Source organism: Alexandromys fortis, unplaced genomic scaffold, assembly GCF_014885135.2.
Source record: "Alexandromys fortis isolate MF-2015 unplaced genomic scaffold, M_Fortis_MF-2015_v1.1 scaffold_133, whole genome shotgun sequence".
NCBI classification, from domain to species: Eukaryota; Metazoa; Chordata; class Mammalia; order Rodentia; family Cricetidae; genus Alexandromys; species Alexandromys fortis.
The window spans coordinates 3822129-3844636 of record NW_026068030.1 but is presented as its reverse complement, the minus strand read 5'-3'; the positions used below and the strand labels follow the sequence as shown (position 1 = coordinate 3844636).

At 38.7% G+C, this 22508-nt stretch overlaps 1 protein-coding gene across 1 annotated transcript in view; it reads right to left on the bottom strand.

Moving 5' to 3' along the window:
* Positions 1–22508, bottom strand: part of Cntnap2 (contactin associated protein 2) — a 1600222-nt gene that overhangs the window by 755294 nt on the left and 822420 nt on the right. The window contains exon 14 of the mRNA XM_050164469.1: positions 9084–9284. Coding sequence (XP_050020426.1) covers positions 9084–9284 — 201 coding nt within the window. The remainder of the gene's footprint in view (positions 1–9083; positions 9285–22508) is intronic.

Genomic DNA, 22508 nt, shown 5'->3' with positions numbered 1-22508 from the left:
CGTCTCTGTGGCCTCCGGTTCTCTTCCAGCCTCTTACTCCCCTCTGTTAAGTTCTGCACTTGGTCTTCATTTCAGCATCAGTGAGCACATGACATCTCTAACCTGGAACTCCTCATCCATTTCTTTTCTTAGTTAGTTTGTGTAAATTCTTCCATTTCAGCTTATATGCTACATTTCCTGAGATACAGGGAATTCACTGGCATCAGCCATCATTAATTCCCTTCACATCTTTCTAGCTGGGACTCTCATAACGGCCCGTCGATGTTGCTTACACAGCCTCACATAGCTCTTTCGCATGCTGTCACTCTGCCTTTTTGGTTGACAATATCTGTCCTGTCAATTCTAGCCTCTCCAGTGTGCAACTTACTAGACTTAGCTTTCTAAACGCTCTTTTCCTCTTTCTTTGCTTCTTTTCTTTTTCAAACATTTGCTTATTTACTCGTATGCGTGAATACATGTGTATGTATCTGTGTGTATGTGTGTGTAACTGCATTGCATGTAGAAATTAAGAGAACACTTTGCATTATTTTCTTTTCTTCTATCATGTGGCTCATGGGGATTGAGTTCAACTTATCAGACTTGACAGCACGTAGCTTTATGTCATGACCCATCTTACTGTATCTGCAATTTTATTTAGACAGATCTTTAGTAAAGTCTGGTTTTAAACTCTCTGTCTAGCCTACAGTGGTCTTAACCTTGAACTCCTGCCATCCAAGTGCTGGTAGCAGAGACTGCATCATGATACCATTGTATGCAGTGCAGGATTGAACCCAAGGCTTTCATGTTAGGCAAGCACGCTACCAGCTGAGCTGCACTGCTGCCCCCAACTGTATTCTTCAGTATTGTCTTTGCTTGTCTCGTTGAACTAAGTCCTCTAGTTTTAGTACTAAAGTTAGGGCCTATAACTAATTAGATAAATGTTCAACTTTCTGATTGATATACTGATTAGGAACAATGAGTTTCATTTACTTAAAACAATTTTTAGCTGGAATTGGTTAATGCTTTTTAAAATGTCTGAACTATTTCAAAAGTTAAACATAAAGATCTTTTTTTCAGACTGGAAAAAAGAAAGTTAGAAAAATGGTTTTCTTGAAAAGTACACCAAAGTTTAGATTTTTATTTTTATTTTTTACTTATTTTGGTAAAAATAGGTTATAAGTCACAACGCTAAAGTTGTGTTTTCTCCTTTGGGTGCCACTAAATCACAGTTTAGTATCATCAAAGTGTATTGAATTTTACACAGCTTACTTTACCGGCCAAAATTGTGAACATAACTTCTTTTCAATAGATACAAAATCTAATAGTAAACTACCCAAAAGGAGGGATAATTTATATGACTTCTTCCAACATAACAAAGCAATAAAAGTGCAGCTAATGAGAACTAGGCTATATCGAAAAATTAAAAGAAATGAAACCCAGGAAAGCAAGAAACAGTACTAAATATCACCAGAAAGACATGAAACACAACTACCCACACTTCTGCAATTAAATAAATCTTCATATATGTAGGAAATAAATACTTCAGGAGAAAATTCAGAATTGGAAACTATAATATGATTTTTAAAATAAATATATGAGTGCAATACATTCCAGGAAATCCAAATAGGTGCTTTTAAACTAGCTCGCAGAGGTTCTGTCCAACCAGGTGAAGCACCTTGGGCATCTGAAAGCACTGGGATTGTAGGCTAGAACTGTATTCCATTAGTATCTAAATTTATCTTTCTTCTAGTACCTGACTTATAAGATTCAAGTTCTTTGTGTGTGAAGAGGTAGGGTATGCATGAGCGTGTGTGTGTGTGTGTGTGTGTGTGTGTGTGTGTGTGTGTGTGTGTATGACTGGGTGTACTTGTATGCATGTGCATGCAAAGATCAGAGGGTGAACTCAGGTGTGATCCCTCAGGCTCTGCCTACCTTTTTTGTTGTTTATTTGCTTCCTGTTTATTTATTTCCTCCAGAAGGTGTCTTTCATGACCTAGATTTTGCTAAACAGGCTAGGCAGGCTACCAGTAAGGTCTAGGGGTCTGTATGTCTCTTCTTCCGTCTCGGTTATAGGATTACAAGCACAGGCCATCACAGTTAACTTTTTGACACAAAGTACATTTATTTAAAATCATAAGGGGGCATTCAAAAGTAAGCAAGGATGTCTTACAAGACAAACAGAGGACCATAGCATGAAAATTCTCACTCAAATATCCTGACTCCTAATTTATGCATGCACTGCCTATTGCATTGGCAAGAGAATGGAAACAAAGGGGTGGGGAGAGGAACACTATGAACTCATCAGATACACGGTCAAGTTACTTCTGCTCAGCTCTGAGTTTACAAATATACTTTGGGCAGGAGGAAAGAAAAAGTTAACTTAATGCTTAAAATTGTATTCCTATGTAGTCCAACTCGTTTTTGTACTTGAAATGGCTTTGAACACTCTAAACACTGGTCTACTTCTGAGGTCCATTTTAGATAGTCACAGCTTCAATTGGCAACCCCATATTACTATGTCTGTTTATTCCAAGGAAACCTAGGTTCATCTTAGTCTTGTATGATGTCCAGATATTATTGCCAGCACTCCATTATCAAGCTGACCAACTTCTTGTGCTCACTTGTATCATTCTAGACTCTCAAAAGTATTTCCCCATAGTTAATGTGCAGTAATGAAGACATTTGTGTAAGAATTGTAAGCTAGTTCATATACATATAAATATATATACACATACATACACACACGTATGTAAATAAATATATAAATATTTATAAGTACATATTAGACTATGTATATTATATTAGATATATATCAATATAATACATTCTAATATAATAGATATTAGAATATATATATATCAGACAAATAAAAATGTTATTTGAGCATCTGATTTAACAACAAACTCATGGGAAAAGATAAACTGTGGATGGCAATATAGTAAACATTCTAACCCAGAGCAAAGATTCTATGCTACTAAAAGTACCCATGGCACTAGATTCTCTACAAAACCTCCATCTACTGTTTTAACCTAATGACTACTGGTTAACTGACACAACAGTATGATAAATAAGTTGAGAAGTTACAATCTTGAAAGCAGTGAAAGCAAATTGAGAAAGCAACTGTTTAAAATCTGGGCTCTGGATTGAACTCAGGTCCTTACATTTAACATGCAAATACTGAGTGTCTCTACTAACTCTTAAGTTCTTAAAGTACTTAATTCAGAAGCAGATTTAATTTTTCAATTTTTTTCCTTTTTCATATTATTATGTTCATAATTCTGAGGCTATAAAATTAAAGTATGTTGACATTCTTTTAGAAAATCACAATTGGTTTTCTCAAATTGGGTAAAACTTGGTTATTTCCATTGATATGACCTCATTCCAGTTTATATATGGAATTACTTAATTTTTATGACTTTTGTTTCTATATGTTTATATGACTGGTTAAGAACAAATGAATGCATAATGGCTTTGAAAACTGAACATGACTATAAGGGATAGCCAAATAATTATTTTGAAAGTGATTCCTTTTTCTAATTTTGTAATAACAGTGCATAATACTGTAATCTACACATTGTCATCCTTATAACGGTCTGACAAACCAATAATGAATAAGTCAACATTTGCTAGCTAATGGTATGGTGCAAATAGTTATCAATAAAGACGCATAAGTTCTGCACGCCTATCAATTCTTAGTCCTGAGTATCTTAGAAGCTCCAGAGCCTCAGATGACGTCTGGATGTGAAGCTCTTAAAATAAAGAATAACATTTAAGTGCATAGCTATTACAGACTCATTTGATATTCATTTTAATTCCAATGACTATAATGAATATACTTTGCATTCAAACAGATGCCCCAAGTGCTTCTGAGGAAGTTCCAGTATAATTCAGTCTTAGTTACAGAATGATAAGTGGGTGTTTAAAATCAGACATTACCATGAAAGAGGAAGAAAACAATTATAGCAAGCGTTAGTTCCTTAAAACAACAAATTTAAGATTTTTATTAAATTCTCTTCTTATCCTGACTGATACAGAACCCAGTGCACAAAGAGCTTTGCCAGGTTAGCCACTCCTGCACTTGTGTTCACTGTTCTACAATCGCTCACCTGGGCAGAAGAAAGGGGAACTGTGGGGGAAAACTCTGTAGAGTAGGCAGAAATCCACTTTATGACATCTATGCATTGTTCCTTCAATTGGATTAAAAACAACTCCTTATTAGCGTGATTTAACTGAAAAAGCAGTCAGTTATGTATGCTCTTTTTATTTTAGCTGGCCAGAGAATTCCTATTCCTCTACTCCTCCCCAACGTAAAGGACTAACAACTTAGATTTGAACAGGAGAGCCACACAGGCCATAGACAGTGTTTCCCGATGATGGTTCATAAAACTGGCTGGGAGGGCTGGAGAGATGGCTCAGTGGTTAAGAGCATTGCCTGCTCTTCCAAAGGTCCTGAGTTCAATTCCCAGCAACCACATGGTGGCTCACAACCATCTGTAATGAGTTCTGGTGCCCTCTTTTGGCCTGCAGACATACACACAAACAGACTATTGTATCCATAATGAATAAATAAATAAATATTAAAAAAAAACTGGCTGGGAATGTTTGCTGAAAGCAGTCATTCCTGAATCCTGACCAAATCCCATCAAAACCTGTGGGGAGGGTCCTGGCCTCAGTATTATAATAAGTAGCCAGAAAACGTAGATGCTTTTGTTTTTGCTTAGAAAGAAGTGTCTGTGGGTTCATAAGGGAATATTTGAAGCTATGCCCTTTTATTCAAATGAGCAAACATGATCAAGAACAGATCCTGTTTGAATGAAAGAATGGTTGGGTTTTTCAGCAGAAGAGGAGGCAGAAACAATGTAAGAGCCAGAGGGGATGGAGGACACCAGAACAAGGCCCCCAAACTCAAATGAACAAAGCTCACATGAATTCACAGAGAGTGAAACAGCAGGCGCAGGGCCTACACGGGTCTAACAGTGGGTCCTGCTCACATACTTTATGACTTTTGGTTTAGTGTTTTTATGGGGCTCCTGAGTGTGTGAGTGAGCAATTGTCTGATCCTGTGCCTGCTCCTGGGCTCTTTTCCTTCTCTTGCTTTGTCTTGTTCAACCGTTTTGTGACAGGCTTTGTTTTATCTTATTATATTTTTTTTCATTATTTTTATTATCTCTCAGAAGCCTGTTCTTTCTAATAAGAGGCATAAAGGGAGTAGATCCTGATGGGAGAAGAGGTAGGGAGGAACTGGGAGGAGGAGAGGGAGGGGAAACTGTTATCAGGAATGAGAACAGAACATGTTTTTAATAAAAGTGGGAAATATGAGAGAATAATAGTGTGTTTAAAAAATGTCTGGTGTAGATGATAATAATTTTCAAATAACGTTTTAGGTAAAATGACAACCTATAAATGTCTTAACATACAATATTGGATTCTCTGAAAACATAAGTAAAATACTGTATTTATTGTGAAAGTTAGAAATTCACTCTTGAATTCCATCAAGTAGTTTTCCTGAAAAGGTCATGTGGAGTTCAAAGGGAAAGTGTCTGCTTTATTTTAGAAAATGTAACTATACTCGGGAGGCAGAGGCAGCACTTGGGAGGAGAGGCAGGTGGATCTCTGGGAGTTTGAGGCCAGCCTGGTCTACAAGAGCTAGTTCCAAGACCAGCACCAAAGCTACAGAGAAACCCTGTCTCGAACCCTGCCCCCCCCCCCAAAAAAGAAAATGTAACTAACATCCTGTAAAAACAAGTTTATTGTTATAGTTTTGCCCATGGCTGTGATAAGATCTCTCGACAAAATGCAATGTAATCAAGAAAAGATTTATTTGGTTCACAGTTCAAGGTTAGAGGCCATCATTTCAGGGAAGGTAAGTAAGGAGCTTGAAGCAACTAGTTACATCCATCTACCATCAAGAGTTAGGAGTGATGAATTAACTCATACATGCTAGTGGTTAGCTCTCTACTCTTATACAGTCTAAGATCTTCTACCTAGGGAATGCTGCTACCATAGTGGGGGGCTCTTATTTTAAATAAGCAAACATTCAGTATTAACTCCCACAGAATAACCTGGTCTATATAACCTCTCATTTGTACTCTCTTCTGCAGTGAGTCTAGATTGTTAAAAGATGACAGTTAAAATCTTCACATCTCTCTTATTTTTCCTAAGCTATGTATATCATATGCTATATAAAAGAGAGTAATGGGTGTGTGACATTCCTTGTGGCTAAGAGAAAATCATCAGTGAGGGAAATAGGGAAGACTACCTATTAGACCAAGGGAATAAAGGTTAGTTGCCTTAAAAAGTCTTAGATCAGTTCTCTGGTACCTAAACTGTAAATCATTAGCATACATATTTGACGGTTTTAACGTGTTTTTAAAAATATTATTATACTTTAACTACTAGAAGAATTTGATAATGAAAATTTGACTGTACCAATGAAAATACCAAGGTTTCCATCTGATGAGCAATTTGTCCCATTTGTCTCCCATTCCAGGACTGGATACTAATTAACTGAAATCTGTGAACAGAGACTCTGTGAGGAGCACTCACTCATGAAACAGAGAAGCAAGCTGATGAGATTCATTAACAACTCTTTTCTGGCCTTGGTTTTTCCACAGTTGTTAGCTAATGCTCACTAGCAATGGAAGCAGTATCCAGTAAAATTTTTTGTGAGCACTGAAGGGCAACAGAAACACCTGTTGGACTGTGTATAACTCTCAAATTCTCAGAGTTGGTCTCCAGCCCATTCAGATTTGCCATCACCTGAGAACTCACCATCTACCTGCTAGAACTATCTAGCAAAGGGCCATAGGCAGGCAGGAAGTTGAGCAGTGGAAATATATTCCCTTGTTGTTCAGAAGGAAGAAAGCCTAAGTTCAAGGAACTGGTAGATTTAGTTTGGCATCCCAGGGTACCCTTGCCATGTCTATACATGGTAGTGAGAGAGAGGAGAGATAAGAGAGGGGGACAAAAAACACAGAGACAGACAGACAGACAGACAGGGAGAGAAAGTGTAAGGGAGAGGGAAAGGGGCAGAAGGGAAGAGAGGTGGAGGACAGGGGAAGAGACAGAGAGATAGAAGAGAGAGAGAGAGAGAGAGAGAGAGAGAGAGAGAGAGAGAGAGAGAGAGAGAGNAGAGAGAGAGAATGTGTGTGTGTGTGTGTGTGTGTGTGTGTGTGTGTGAGAGAGAGAGAGAGAGAGAGAGAGAGAGAGAGAGAGAGAGAGAGAGAGAGATTTGTAATCTTCCTTAAGGTTGACAGTCCTGTTGGGATTAGGACATCTGCATTCTGACTACATTTAACATTACTGTATACTAAAAGTCCTGTCTCCAAGTACAGACACTTAGGGAACCAGGGCTTCCACATATGTATCATGAAGAAACACAGTTCATTTAATGACACTCAAAACAAATGTGTACTCTCAACCTCATTTTAGATCCATCGTATCAAAAATATAGAGAGTCGAGCCCGACCGGTTCTGCATTCCTAACTTCTGTGTGTTGTTCTCAAGCACACTTAGGCTCAGAAACACATAGACTCAGAAGGATAGGGTAGGGACTCAGTACACAGCAGAAGATTTACTTGCATCCAGGCCCATGTCCATACTCACTTCCCAACCCAGGGCTTCTGACCAACACCAGAAGGGCCATTCGTATGACATCCACTGCCATTCATTCCCCAACACCAACCTGGGAACTTCTTTCTGCTCTTCCAATGACGTTACTTCAACAGGCCAACCATTTCTGCCAAACAATATAAGCCCCAATTTTCTAAACCTATCACTTTATTATTTTCAGATTTTACTCTTATAGAGTCCATGGTTTACACTGTAAGCATACTAATAGCACAAGGCTTTGCACAGGATAAACACACAAACACCCCAAATCATCTATTTATTTTGTCTCTAACTCTTTTCTAGATGCAGCTCCCAAAGAATGCTGGAGTGCTAGATCTAAACCAGTGTTGATTTAGGGCATCACATATCCATCTAGTCTTGGACACAATGCAATGTTACAATGCTGCTTATTAATTGAAAACATACCATTCATGTCTTTAAATTCATAGACCTCAAGCAGACATTCTTATCCTAACTGGACAGAAAAAGAACATGGGAAACTGAGGCTTGAATATAAGACTTCCATAGTAGAACATGGTCACTACAGTCTGTGAGAGTTATATTACATCCTTGAAAATAGTTCTTGACACAAAAAGGTAAAGTATTCATATGCAAATTAGCTTGATTTAGCCATTCCGCAATCATATTTCAAAACACGTTGCACATGACAAATAGATAACGGTTTTAAGTACTGTATAAGACAAGCGAGTTCAAATTCAATGACTATCCCAAAGACACCTTTGGAAAACCTCAAGGCTGCAAACCTGAAAGCACTGTTCCCTCCACTCAATGCTTGTGCTCATTTTTGCTGTTGTGTGATGGACCAAAAGATCTCTGCCCACATCTTAAATTTAGTGTCATGCTCACATGCTAACACACAAAGCTTTCTTGCAGAAATGGTGTTTTCAGTATCACTTTGGGGGCTTCTTTATTCGAATTCCCCATCTTGTACACACATATGCATGCACTCCTTTATACACACATACACTATATATTGCTAAAATAGACTGTCATGATAGGAAACTTGAGGGTGAGTTTCTTAAAGTAGATACTGTTAAATGACAGCAAAGAGCCCTAAATTATCTCACTGCTTTATACCAGATTTCTTGGCAGCCTTCAGAAGGCTTTCATCTTTACATTAAAGACACCAGAGGACCTCAGAGCATCACTTGAAAGCTCACAAGAAGCTCCGACAAACTTTTGCCCAAGGCAATTGATTGATAAATGAACATTAACAGCACACCTTGGATATGTGCATAAAGCTGAAAAAATCCATAAACATAAAATAATGGAATTCCCTTTTAAAAACCATGCATTCTGAGCTTCCTTGTCCAGAAAACAGTCCCAGTGATTACATTGTACTTATTTACAGCCACCTGCACATTGAAGACGGACTGGGCGATAAGATAATAAGCCACACCTGTTGGATTGTTTAGGCAACTGCAAACACCAGCTGAGAGAGTAATTAAAAGTAATGTTGCATCACAGCCTACCTGGGGTGTTCAACAACCTGGACATCCTGCAGAAGTAGGAGACATACTGTTCACAGTATTCAGCGCTGCTGGTGATGGCACTGATCTGGTCCATGGAGGCACTGTAGATGAGCTGTGTCACCGAATACTTTTCTGGGCTGTAGCCTACCACTGTCGTCTGCATCTGTAAGTCGTGAGACACTATGGTCCACACCTTGTCCTCTGTGGGCAGAGAAATAATTAAGACAGCAGCTCATTAGAACCCCGGTACTTCAAATGTCAGGAGAAAATTGAGCTGCATTTAGCTGCCATTTTCATTAAATTGGTATAAACCTGAGTTAGAGAGAGAAGTCCTGTCGGTATTTTAGTGTGTGTGTGTGTGTGTATGTGCACGTATGTGTTGTATGCACCTGTGTATGTGTGTGTATGCCTCCAAGTGCAGAAGAGAAGCATGCTAAGTGTGTTTTCTCAATCATTTCCTAATACATTTTTTAAAAATGCATTTGTAGTATAGACACATTTATACAATAGAGATGTGGCTACTTTTGTTTCTTCTCTTTTATCACTTAATTTGCACAAATAAAAAATGTCCCTCTGGTAGATTAAGAATGTCACTCAAACTCTTGCCCCTTCCTGAACTCTGTGCATCTGAATGGACATCTATTTAGAATAGCCTCTCTGAAGCAGGGGAACTTAGCTTAGTGTTTTATACTTTCATTTTAAATGACATTTTTATCAAAAAAATGGGAAAAATCTACAGCTGAATTGATGCTCGAAAAGCAATGAGCTTTGTGTCCTTTGTCTGCATTTTTTTCCTTCCTTGTCACCAAATGTTACTTTTCCTAGACAATTTTTCTAAGTATTATACTATTCCCACACCTATATCTGTTTACATATGTACATGGACACACTTCAGTTCAGGATCCACACGCATGAGAACAAGAGTATTTTTTTTTCTTTTTCTTCTTGAGTTTCTGTGACCCTGCTTAATATCATACACTCCAAGTCCACCCATTTCCCTGAAAACTTCTTTTCATTTACAGCTATTCCACTTTACATATTTATATTTACATTACTTCTCCTTACTTTGAGATGGGGTCTTACAGTAGGAGCTGCGGTGGGCTGCGTTCCGCCCAGTTCTGCACAGCTACCTTTACCCGAAATAATTACACGGAAACTGTATTCTTTTAAACACTGCTTGGCCTGTTAGTTTTAACCTCTTATTGGCTAGCTCTTACATATTGATCTAACTCATTTCTAATATTCTGTGTAGCACCACGAGCTGGCTTACCAGGAAAGATCTTAACTTGCGTCTGTCTGGAGTGGGAGAATCATGGCGACTGACTGACTCAGCTTCTTTCTCCCAGCATTCTGTTCTGTCTACTCTGCCTACCTAATTTTCTGTCTTAGCAGGGCCAAACAGTTTTCTTTATTAATTAACCAATGAAAGCAACAGATAAATACAAGACCCACCTCCATCAGGGTCTATTACTGAACAGGAAGCTGACAGTTTTGACTGGGTTGACCGGCTAGCACACTCCAGGGATCTGCCCATTTGTATGCCCTATGCCCAGTGTTTGGACTTGGTAGGACATATAGCCATCCCTATCTTTTATATGGGTGTTGGTGCTTTGAATTCAGACCCTCTTCCTTTCACTACGATTTCTCTTAGCTGAAGAGCAATCTTCCTTGTGCTATCTCTTCTTGTCTTAGATCTATGTTCTGCTTATAAGAACAAAAAATAATATTTTATTAAAATAATGAGACTTTTCACTAACAGAAAGAAGTACTGTTCCTGGTTGTGATTTTGACATCAGCCAGCAGTTCCAGTGTGAATCTCATTGTAATTACTATTCCATCCTGATTTTGGAACCTATCTCTTGCCTTTTGGTAACTCAATTGTCTCTCTTTCTGATGTGACCTCTGTTCTGTCAAATCACAGCCTTTCTTGAAAGCTGTGTGCTCTTTACAAAATGTGCATCTTCCTTGTCTTGTGAGCAAATGCTCTTTCACACTGGCCTTTCTGGCAAATGAGACCCTCCCTTTTCTGATTCTGTACAGTGTGGAGTGAGGTGAGAGAATAATTACCATTGTGTTTGAGAACCCGGGAGTCCCAAGGAAGGAAAAGTAGAATCGATTATAAGCTTTATAAAATTAAATGAACTCAAACTCCTTCACCACTTAAATTTTAATTGAAAATATTAGTATGAGCCTAAGACAATATCTTTGTTTTAAAATGTTGACCTATGCTTGAACTTAGTACAACAACAACAAAAAATCTCCAGAACAAGATGCTAGGCCTAATACCAAGTGACAACCATAAATACTATTTGCCATTAAGAGAAGAAATTAGGATCCTTAAAGGAATGACTGCTTCCTGGACTAGAAATAAACATGTTGAAAGGAGAGCCAGGGGCAACCCATCATTCCAGAAAGGAGTATGTCAATGGACCCTGAGGCAGTTCAAAAATGATCCTGTAAGAAAGTAGGCATGGTGTATGTGCCTGTAACCCTAGAACTGTGGGGAGCAGAGAAATATTACTGTGACTTGCTGCTATCAGCCAAGTTTCAGGTTCAGGGAGAGATCCTGTCTCAAGACATGTCAGGACAGTCAGTGTTCTCCTCTGACATACATATGCACAACACACACACACTCACACACACACACACACACACACACACACACTTAAAACTGAGTAGCTAAATTTGGTATAGATAAAGGCAATTAGAATAATGAAAGTAAAGTCTAAAGCATTATGCTATATATATATGTATATATATGTATATATATGTATATATATATATATATAGAGAGAGAGAGAGTCTGTAATTAAAGCTGACATTAGATATATTTGAGAAATTATTTATCCATACTCTGAAAATAAAATTTAACACATATTGCTAACATTACATAAAAACCTATTTCAGTTGGATTAATGTCTTAAAAGAAATGCAGACTTTCAGATAAACTTAAGGAGACTTAAAAGAATATTTATATTATTTTTAAGCAGGCCAAAAACTGAGGGCATTATCATGGCAGAACACATACATGTGAGTTTGTTAAACCTAAACTATCTTCTTTATCGAATTATGAGATCATGTGAAAAGTTAAGCCATGGATTATAGGAGATATTTATAAAACATAGATCTAACAAAGATCAGTATCTAGCTGTACTAGTCTTTGTCTTTGGGGCCTCCAATCAACTCCCAAATCATGACAGGGATTTATTATTAGTTCTGAATGCTAGGCCTAACTTAGGCTAGGTCTTTTAACCAAACCTATTTCTCCTTATCTATATTTTGCCTCAGGGCTTATTACCTTTCTTACTTTTGTATATCTTACTTTCACTTCTCTGTCTGTCATCTACCTTTTTTTTTTTTTTTGCCTTTGGACATGTCCCTCAATTTTTCCTTCTTCTCTCTTCTTCCTTCTCTGGAGTCTAGATTTCTCTTCCTTGTTATTCCTCCTGTCTGCCAGTCCCTCCTAGTCTTTCTCCTGCCTAGCTGTTGGCTGTTCTGCTCTTTATTAGACCAATCAGGTGCCTTAGGCAGGCAAGATGAAACAAATGCAATACATCTTTTTATGATTAAACAAATGCAGCATAAACAAAATTAACACACCTTTACATAGTTAAAGTAATATTCTGCAGCATAAATAAATATAACACATCTTTGCCTAGTTAAAGTAATAATCTACGAGAGCTAGCTACATTAAGATCATCTGTAAATTATGACAGGCACAGAATTCAAAAGAAATAATAGGAATATAATTTTTTAAGTGGGTCACACAACTAGTACACTAACACACAGGGAAATACACATAAAAACAATTTTAAAAAAGAAAAAGAAAGCCCAGCTGAAAAAATCTGGGAGATACAAATTTAAACTATAGTGATTTTATTTTGTGTTTATCTGACTGGCAAGGCAAAAATGTTTCTTCTTCAGTCAGAATGGCTACCAATATCAATGACAAGACATGCTGGCAAGGGTTCTGGGAAAGGTTAACACTTACTACTGATGTTTGGAGTGTAAACTGGTTTAGATATTGTGGAAATCAGTGTGGATGTTCTTCAAATAGCTGAAAATAGTTCTGCAATAAGACCCAGTTTCTAAGGTGATCCCAAAGAAAAACATATAGCTATCCTCCTGATTATGGGAAGTAGACAAGATTGCCGGGCAAAAAATGGGATCTTGGGGGAGGGGGGTGAGGGAGGTAAGGGGAGATGGGGAGAGAAAAGTGAGAAGGGGAGGTTGGGGGGAACTTGGGAAACGGGATGTTTGGGATAAAGGAAGGTCGGATAGGGGAGCAGGGAAGCACACATCTTAATTAAGGGATCCATCTTAGGGTTGGCAAGAGATTTGGTGCTCCCAGGTGCCCAGGGCGATGTCCCCAGTTAGTTCCTGGGGCAGCTGAGGACAGAGAACCTGAAATGACCCTATCCTATAGCCATACTGATTAATATCTTGCATATCACCATAGAACCTTCATCTGGAGATGGATGGAGATAGAGACAGAGACCCACACTGGAGCACTGGACTGAGCTCCCAATGTCCCAAGGAGGAGCAGAAGGAGGGAAAATATGAGCAAAGAAGTCAGGACCACGAGGGGTGCACCCACCCACGGAGACAGTGGGGCTGATCTATTGTGAGCTCACCAAGGCCAGCTGGACTACGACTGAAAAACCATGGGATAAAACCGGACTCTCTGAATATGGCGGACAATGAGGGCTGCTGAGAAGCCAAGGACAATGCCACTGGGTTTTGATCCTACTTCATGTTCTGGCTTTGTGGGAGCCTAGCCAGTTTGGATGTCCACCTTCCTAGACCAGGATGGTGCGGGGAGGACTTTGGACTTTCCACAGGGCAGGGAACCCTGACTGCCCCTCAGACTGGAGAGGGAGGGGGAGAGTAGTGGGGGGGAGGAGGAGAGGAGAGGGAGGAGGGGGGAAAAGGGAGACGGGGAGGGAAATGGGAGGCGGGGAGGAGGCGGAAATCTTTTTTTTTCAATAAAAAATTATATTTAAAAAAAAAAAAGACCCAGTTATATCACTTTGGGTCGTATACCCAAAGGGCTTTCATGCTATTGCAGAGACACTTGCTCATCCGTCTTTCCTAATGCTCTATTCATAACAGCCAGAAACTGGAAACATCAAAGATGACCATGAGGTGACAACTGGACAGTTAGAATATTTACACATTAGAATATTATTCAGCTATAAAGAAAAAAATGAGCTAACAAAATTTACAGATAAATGAATAGAGCTAAAAACAATTGTCCTGAATGAGATAACCCAGATCCAAATTTGTTTTCTCTTATGTGTGGATGCTTGCTATGCTTTAGATATGCATTATTCATTTAGAATAACCACAGTTATTAGGTAACTAGTAAAGGATCTTGGATGAGGGGATCTTCCAAGAAAAGGGGTACAGAATAGAGTGTTATAAAGAAATAAAAGGAAAACAAGAACAGGTGGATTAAATAAGGAGGGTGGGAGCAGGCAAAAGTAGTGAATATGCGGAGGAATAACTAATTCTAAATGTCTTTTGAAAAGTCATATGAAATTCTATTACTATAGAATATTCCTATATACATATATACACATTTACATAAAAATATAATTGCATATGTAACAACATATGCATTATTATGTAATAATATATGCATTATATTATTACATATGTATTATATGTAATAATATGTATACAATTTAAATGGAATCACCATAAAATGAGGGTGTTAATGCCCAATTAGACATCTTTATGCCATTAAACAAAAAAATGTATTACATCTTGTTGAGTTGTTGGCCAAAAGGGTCCCATAGTTCCTCTACAAACATCAAGGACTATTATCAATGCTAATAATTACCACCCACAACCTGATAGTAAGGCCCCATTGTGGAAGACATTGTACCTTATAGCATAGAATATGGTGAAATTGAGCTGATTCCCAAGTAGAAGCTTCAGCCATACTGATTAGTGTATAGTAGTGGTAGGATCTACTATATATGCTACGAGAGTAGAATGTAATCATCAATCTCATGAAACCTTTGAGCTATAATGATGACCTAACTGCCTGATAAACCCATTGGTACTACAGTGTTACAATTTTAAGGTAGTAGTCAACCACTTTTTAATTAAATTTAAGGCTTATTACATGATATGGAACCCATACCTGAAAGTGTTAATGAGACCAATAACCCGAGACTAGATAGGTCATGGGCCCTAAGGAAATGACCTATGGAAAAACCTACTATCTGTCTATTAATTCATCATAACAATACCATTAATCCTAATGATATTACTGCTATACCCACAGATCCGTACACTTCTCTACCCTCACCAGAGAAGCTTTTTTTTTCAGTAGATGGGAATTAACAAAGACCCACAAATGGACAATGTGCAGAATGAGAGACTTTTGAACCCCAAAAATGCTCAGCTATTTACATGGAAGTGTGGATAAAAAATAGAAATTTGTAAGTTGTAAGAACTGGAGATTGTGAACCACTTTAAGAAAGACATTTGTAAGCCCAACAGGAAAGATGCCTACAGAAACTCCCAGATACAGTGAGAGTGCACACAAGACCTGAACAAGCTCCAGCTAGACCAAATCTTAGCAAAGAAGTGGGAAGTGGGGAAGTGCGCACAAAGCCTCCAAGAACTATTTGCAAGTGATAGTTGCTGAGAGAGGGAAAATCAGGGTTTTTGTTTTGTTTAGTTTAGTTTAGTTTTTTTTTTTTTTCCAATGGAGTGACACTGGATAAATCAACTATGCTCCAGGGAAGGCTCTGTACTCAGTAGTTAGTTGGTCAAAACAAATTGGACTCAGTAATTTTTAATTTTTCCTTTGTTTTGTTATTTCAAGAGAGAGAGAGATGATGATGATGATGATGATGATGATGATGATGATGATGATGATGATGAGTGGGTGAAAGAGGAAAATGGCGGATCTGGGGTACAGAAACACATTTTATTTTCAAGCACTAGGGATAAACCCTGGTGCCACTGCCAGTGGCCCTACAGACTGCCCCAAGCATTCAGAGGGCCTAGTTTGGTCCTATTCAGGCTGCCCCCGCTGTCAGTCTGGAGCTCCTAATAGCTCAGGTAAGCTGTTTCGGTGGGCATCCCCAACATACTCGACCCCTTTGCTTATATTATTGCTCTTCCATCTTGTTAACTGGACTTCAGAAGCTCAGCCCAGTACTTTGCTGTCAATCTGCTTCCATCGGTTTCTGGATTAAGGTTCTATGATGACTATTAAGGTAGTCATCAATTTGATTACAGGGGAAGGCCAGTTTAGGCACCCTCTATGAGAGGGTGAGCAATAAAAGAGACAGCTTAGCTAGGGCTTAGGGTCTTAGCTGGGGTCATCCTTGTGGATTCCTGGGTGTTTTCCTAGTGACAGGTCTCTTGCTAGCCCCATAATGGCTACCTTAATCAAGCTGTCTCTTTTATTGCTCACCCTCTCTGTTCTCCCCCCATCCTGACCATATGACTCTCTCATGTTCTCCTTCCCTCTCCCCTTCTTTCTTCCTCCTGACCTTCTGCCCTCACTTCTCCCTCAACCCCCATGCACCCAATTTTCTTACGCAATCTTGTCTATTTCCCCAGGAGGATCCATGTGTATTTCTCTTAGGGTTCTCCTTGTTAACTAGCCTTTCTAGGGTTGTGGACTATGGGCTGGTTATCCTTTGCTTTACATCTAATATCCACTTATGAGTGAGTACATACCATGTTTGTCTTTCTGGGTCTGGGTTACCTCACTCAGGATGGCCTTTTCTACTTCCATCCATTTGCATGCAATTTCAAGATGCCATTGTTTTTTACTGCTGAGTAGTGCTCCATTGTGTAAATGTACCACATTTTCTTTTACCATTCTTTTGGTTGAAGGGCATCTAGGTCCAGGTTTTGGCTATTACAAATAATGTTGCTCTAAAAATAGTTGAGCAAATATCTTTGTAGTATGATTGAGCATCCTTTGGGTATATGCCCAAGAGAGTCCATTCTCTTTGGAGGGATACATTGCTCAGCCTGGATATAGTGGGGAGGGTCTTGGTCCTGCCTCAAAGCTATGTGTTACACTTTGTTGACTCCCCATGGGAAGTGTTACTCTCTTTGAGGAGTGGATGGCGAGTGGAGGGGGAGGAGAAGGAGAAGGGGAGGGAGTGGAAACTGGGACTGGTATGTAAAATGAACATTTTTTTTAAAATAATTAATTTTATATTTAAAAAGCATTTTTCAAGTTCATAATAACTTTTTTTGTAAAAAGAAAGATAAGGCCTCTATTAGACTGGTCTGTAGGCAAGTCTGTGGGACATTTCTCAATTAATGATTGGTATGGGAAAGTTTAGATTACTGTAGGTCATATGATGCCTGGGCAGGTGGTCTTAGATTACATTAGAAAGCAGGTTGAGCAAGCCATTGGGAGCCAGTAAGAGGAATTCATCTAGAGCCTTTGTTTCTGTCCTTCCTCCAGGTTCCTGATTGGAGTTAGTGCCTTGGCTTCCATCAGTGAACTGTCACCTGGGATATGTTAGTCAAATAAGCCTTTCCTCCTCACTGACTCTCAATCAATAATGTGGTAGTATCCTGTATTCCTGATGAAATGTCCCAAATCAGTGCAAGTCCTTTAAAACAATTTGTCAATAACTAAAAATTTTGAATATGCACACATCTTACAGTAACAATTATTTCTAATTATGGATCCTAGAAACACTTTCAAACATTTATATAAGAAAATGTATTGTAATCACTCTTTGCTATAGTAAGTTTTAAAAAAGAAAGCCTAAAAGTCTATTTAAAAAGAATAAAAAGTAAATTAATTAGGAGTATACAATCAAATAATACAATGTATTTTAAAAATAGATCAAATATAAGGGTTTTTATTGATGCAGGCTAACATTGAAACCAAAAGATTGAAGGTTAAAATACAAATAAGAATATTTACATAATTGTGTTACATAAATCTGCATATTTAAAGTATGGTGACATTGTCACAAAGTTTAAGAACATGAACCATTAGTAAAGATCTCTAAGAATTTGAAAAAGAGATCAGGGTGATAAATTTTAATTTTATATTTTTCATTATATTTCTTACTTTTGGCTTTAACTTTGTTCCAGGGAATGTGAGGCTCTCTGATTGGAGGGCACCACGTATATATGTGTCACACAAAAGCATGCAGGCAGGATATCCATTCTCAAAAATTAAAAATAAGTCATTAAAATAAAAAAGGAAAAATATCAAAAATGGTGTGCCTGCATTATATAAATATTATATAAATGTTCATGTTCACAAAACTGATTAACAAACATTGATCACAAAAAACCTTTGTATAGTTTATTTAAAAATTAACAAATTTCTCAGTTGCCACTTCTAGTTATTTAAAGAATTCCCATTTATAAGACTTTATTACAAACCATTAAGATAGAAAGTTTCTACACAGTGTTTAATAGCAGGGTCTTTGTCATTTATAATTGGATTCATTTTAGAGCATCACCAACCTTCCAGGTGGGAAAGTTCATCATAAAATAACTCACAGGCAATTCTGTTTAGAAGGTTTTTCAATATTTATGGCCCTGCAGTTGTAAATCACGGTAGGCTTGCTGTCACCGTTTTTATTCTCCTCCCCAAATGTGCATTATGTGAGCCCCACATGAGTCCCTGCAGGCTGATGCATTGAGATTCTATTCTCTAGCTGACACTGGCTGTTTGGACAGGTCATCACCCAGCCATGAGCATCACTCAGGTGGGGTGAGCAGTTATAATCACGTGTTGAGAAACAAGGTATGTAAAGCGGATGGGACTCTGTGGGAGACAGCGAGGAAATGAGCTCCCAGGGCAGATGATGTTTCTGCAGGTGGTGGGAAATAGTGATGAGTTTTCAGCCCACAATTCCAGGCCAAAGACGGAGGACGCATCAGGTGCTGAGAACAAGTATAAATAAATAACCGTAGCTCATTTCTACCTATCTGAAAAACAATTTGGAATCCAGGTCTTTATTTCCTCCTTCAATACTATTAGCTATTTGTTAATTTTTTTGTTCCACTGGGGAGGTTCTGCAGTTCTTGGCCACTACAGCTAGAGGTGGTGATTGCACTTACATCAACACAAGCCAGTCTTCCTTTTCTTTTTTCTCCATTGCTACAGATGCCCTTTGTGACTATTTTTCAGTCAAGAGCTTGTGTACAGCTTGTGTGGTGGTGCATGCCTGTAATCCCAATCCTTGAGAGGTTGAGGCAGGTGGAGCCTGAGCTCAAGGTTGCCTGAACTTTGTAGTCCAACCCTGTTTCAAACCAATTAAAAGGGAGTTCAATGGCACTTATGTGCCATGTAATATCCCTCTTTGCTGCCAGTGGATTAGGAGAGTAACAAGATCTTGGTGTGAATTCAAACTTGGAGAGAAAGGGATTATCACCTTGAATCCTGGGCTAATGGTTCCCAAAGATTCTCATCATCTACTAAGATTTTAAGACAAACTTGTATGCATATTACTGAAAAGAATGATTATTCCATTATTCCAAATATCAACTCCACCACATTAAACCCTAGATGCATTACAAAGATGCTAAGCTTTCAAGGTTCAGAACCCCTGTCTTGTTTTTCCCTCTGCCCAGGAGATCTTCCTTTCCAAGGCTTCCTTTCCCACCTCAAGCCCAGTCCAAGCTTCTACTTTCAACAATGCCCACATATCCCATCCATCTGACACACTGAAACTGCCTTTCCCTTTACTATAGCGCATTTAGCATAACTGGGCCATGCTAAATGAATCACCACATTCTAGCACGGTATTTCTCTGCTTTTGAGATTTCTAGGTGTTTATATCCCAGAACAATAATTGGAAGGGGATGCATTGATGGAGAAGGAAGCAGAGGCAGTTTGTCAAGAAGGAGAGAACTCCGAAAGGAGGTAGACCAGAGTTGGGGAAAAGATTAGAAGCCCATTAGTTCTGAAATTCTCAGAAAGAAGCTACAGTCACATTGGACATTTCAAGAGGCTGACTGACTAGAATTTCAGTGATTATGGAGAGGAGACCAGAGTCATCTTGGGCTCCTAGTCTTCTAAATAGCCCTGCATTGCCTGCCTCTTCATTTGATTTAAAATCATTGTGACTTTATATAAATCCTTTTTGAATGTATAAACAGGTCTCTAACTTCCACCAAACTAAATGCTTAGACTGTTAATCAGACAGCACCTGTAGCCTATAGCAGAGAGGCTCCCCACTTTTTGCAGTCCATCTTCCTGGTACTTCTCCCAATGTTCTTAAAAGGCATCTTGATTTATGATATGCTTCTTTTTTCTGTCACCATATCAAGCTTCGTGAAACTATTACATTACTAGAATGCAGTATTTAGACTGGTCTGAGTCTGTGTAGCTGGGTCATGGTCTCTCACTTTTGGTTTGAGAATAAATAAACTCATATTTTCTTTGAGGTAGAAGCTATTTTCTTCCAGCCCCCATTTTTCCCTTCCACATATCCATACCACTCTTCCTACTTTTTTTTTCTAACTCAGAAAGTCTAGTTAGAACTGATGTGTAGACAAAGAATGGGAACTTTCAAGATTTAGGCCATTCTTATAGCATGTACTTTTTCCTATACATGCCATATTACAGGCCACCGTGTGTGTGTGTGTGTGTGTGTGTGTGTGTGTGTGTGTGTGTTGGGGGTGTATCCTAGTTTGTGTTCGGCACTGTTGTCTTTCACATGCCAATCCTAATATCTTTGTTCTTTATAAGAATCTCCCCCTTATTCTCCTGCTTTCCTTTGTTGTCTCAAATTTTATGCATTTGAACATTTCTGCTTGGTTTGATCTAGCAGAGCAGAATCCTAAGGTGGTCCTTCTTTTCACCTTGACCCTCAATTGCTGTCACCCCTGCACACGGGAAGCTGTAGCCCATAGGCAAAGCCTTACAATATTTTGGATTTAAGTGGCTTCCCCGTAAGAGGCTGAAGCCTCCTCTTTCCTCCACTAGACTCCGTTAAAAATTTCTTGATGCGACAGATGACATTTTTCACCTTGGAAGAAAATCCCCAAATAATCAACTTCTCTAAGTATCTAATTTTCCCCATTAAGTCAGTTTCTATTCACTGGAGCAGCCTCCATTGTGAGGAACATTAGCAAGACAGGCTGACAGATTACATTCCTTAGTGAGGATAATTAGCTAGAAATAACTTTTTAGGGAAAGAAAACCCTCCAGATAGCAGGGTGAACATATTCAAAGGACTCAAACTGGTGTTATCACCTTAATTATAACAGAAGTACAAATGTATTAGGTGATTTTTCTCCCTTTATCTTTCCTTTACTTCTTTCCCTCCTTCTTTTTCCCCAGCAAATCCTATCACCCACTAGAAGATGGTCTCACCTATCCTGGCATTTTTCTTAGTCTCCTAGTTCTCCACGGCTAAGTCCATGGCTAGAAAATACTTCCCGCCTCCCAATTCCTCAATGTCAGACCAATGGAAGATGTTTGGTCTGTCTCCAGCTTCCCCAATAACCTGTTTATCAGATGTCTCCATTTATCATATTGTGTTGATAACATATTTCATACAGCTGCCTCTATGGATGGTCCCTGATGGCAACATTGGTGTCACTTTAATTGCTTAGTTCTTGCTACCTGGTATTAACACTTCATACTGGAACATGTTTTCAATAAGTGCTTGCTGAATAAAAGGAGTGGTTTTGAAAACAACACAATTGAAGGTACCCTGCCTGGTCACCTGAAATCCGGGAGACACAAACAGAATTTAACATATATGTAAGGCATCCCATCATTTTTCCTCAATGCCAACAAATCTCTGACCTGGAAATTGGAAAAGATATGTTGTTTTGGACCAATGTGTTGAAGAAAACAAACCAGCTCTTCATTTTTGTTTTGCCATTTCAGCATGCCTGTAACATTAATCAGATTTGTTATTTCAAAGTGGCAATCATTTCTGAAACATACAGGGTCACCCTCCACTATTAGATAGGAAAGTAAACTTTTGGTCTTTTTTACTGTATTTATTGTCAAAGAAAGTAGTTTTTCAAAAGTACTAGGAAAAAATCTGAACAAAACTTGGAAATAAGAAGAGCGGTGACTCTATCACTAGCCAACTGGTCAGGCTTGTCTTTATCTAGCAGACGTAGGGAGTTGTCAGAAGTCCTTGGATAGGCTTGCTATCACTCATATGCTAGGGAATGACAGATAGAGGACAGTCACCATTATTATATGGGAAAAAGGGACCAGAGAGTCTGCGGGGGGGGGGGGGAGAAAAAGGAAGGAAGGGGGAGTGGAGAAGAAGGAAGTATCAATAAACCAAAAGATCATAGAAATAGAATATGATAAAAAGTAATTAACTCTCAATTATCTAATTTAGACTAGAGGCAGAACGCATGATAGAAAACAATGAACTAGAGGTTAGAGGCTTTGGAGGTCACAGTCACTGTGCTGTATGTATTTGGACAAGCCAC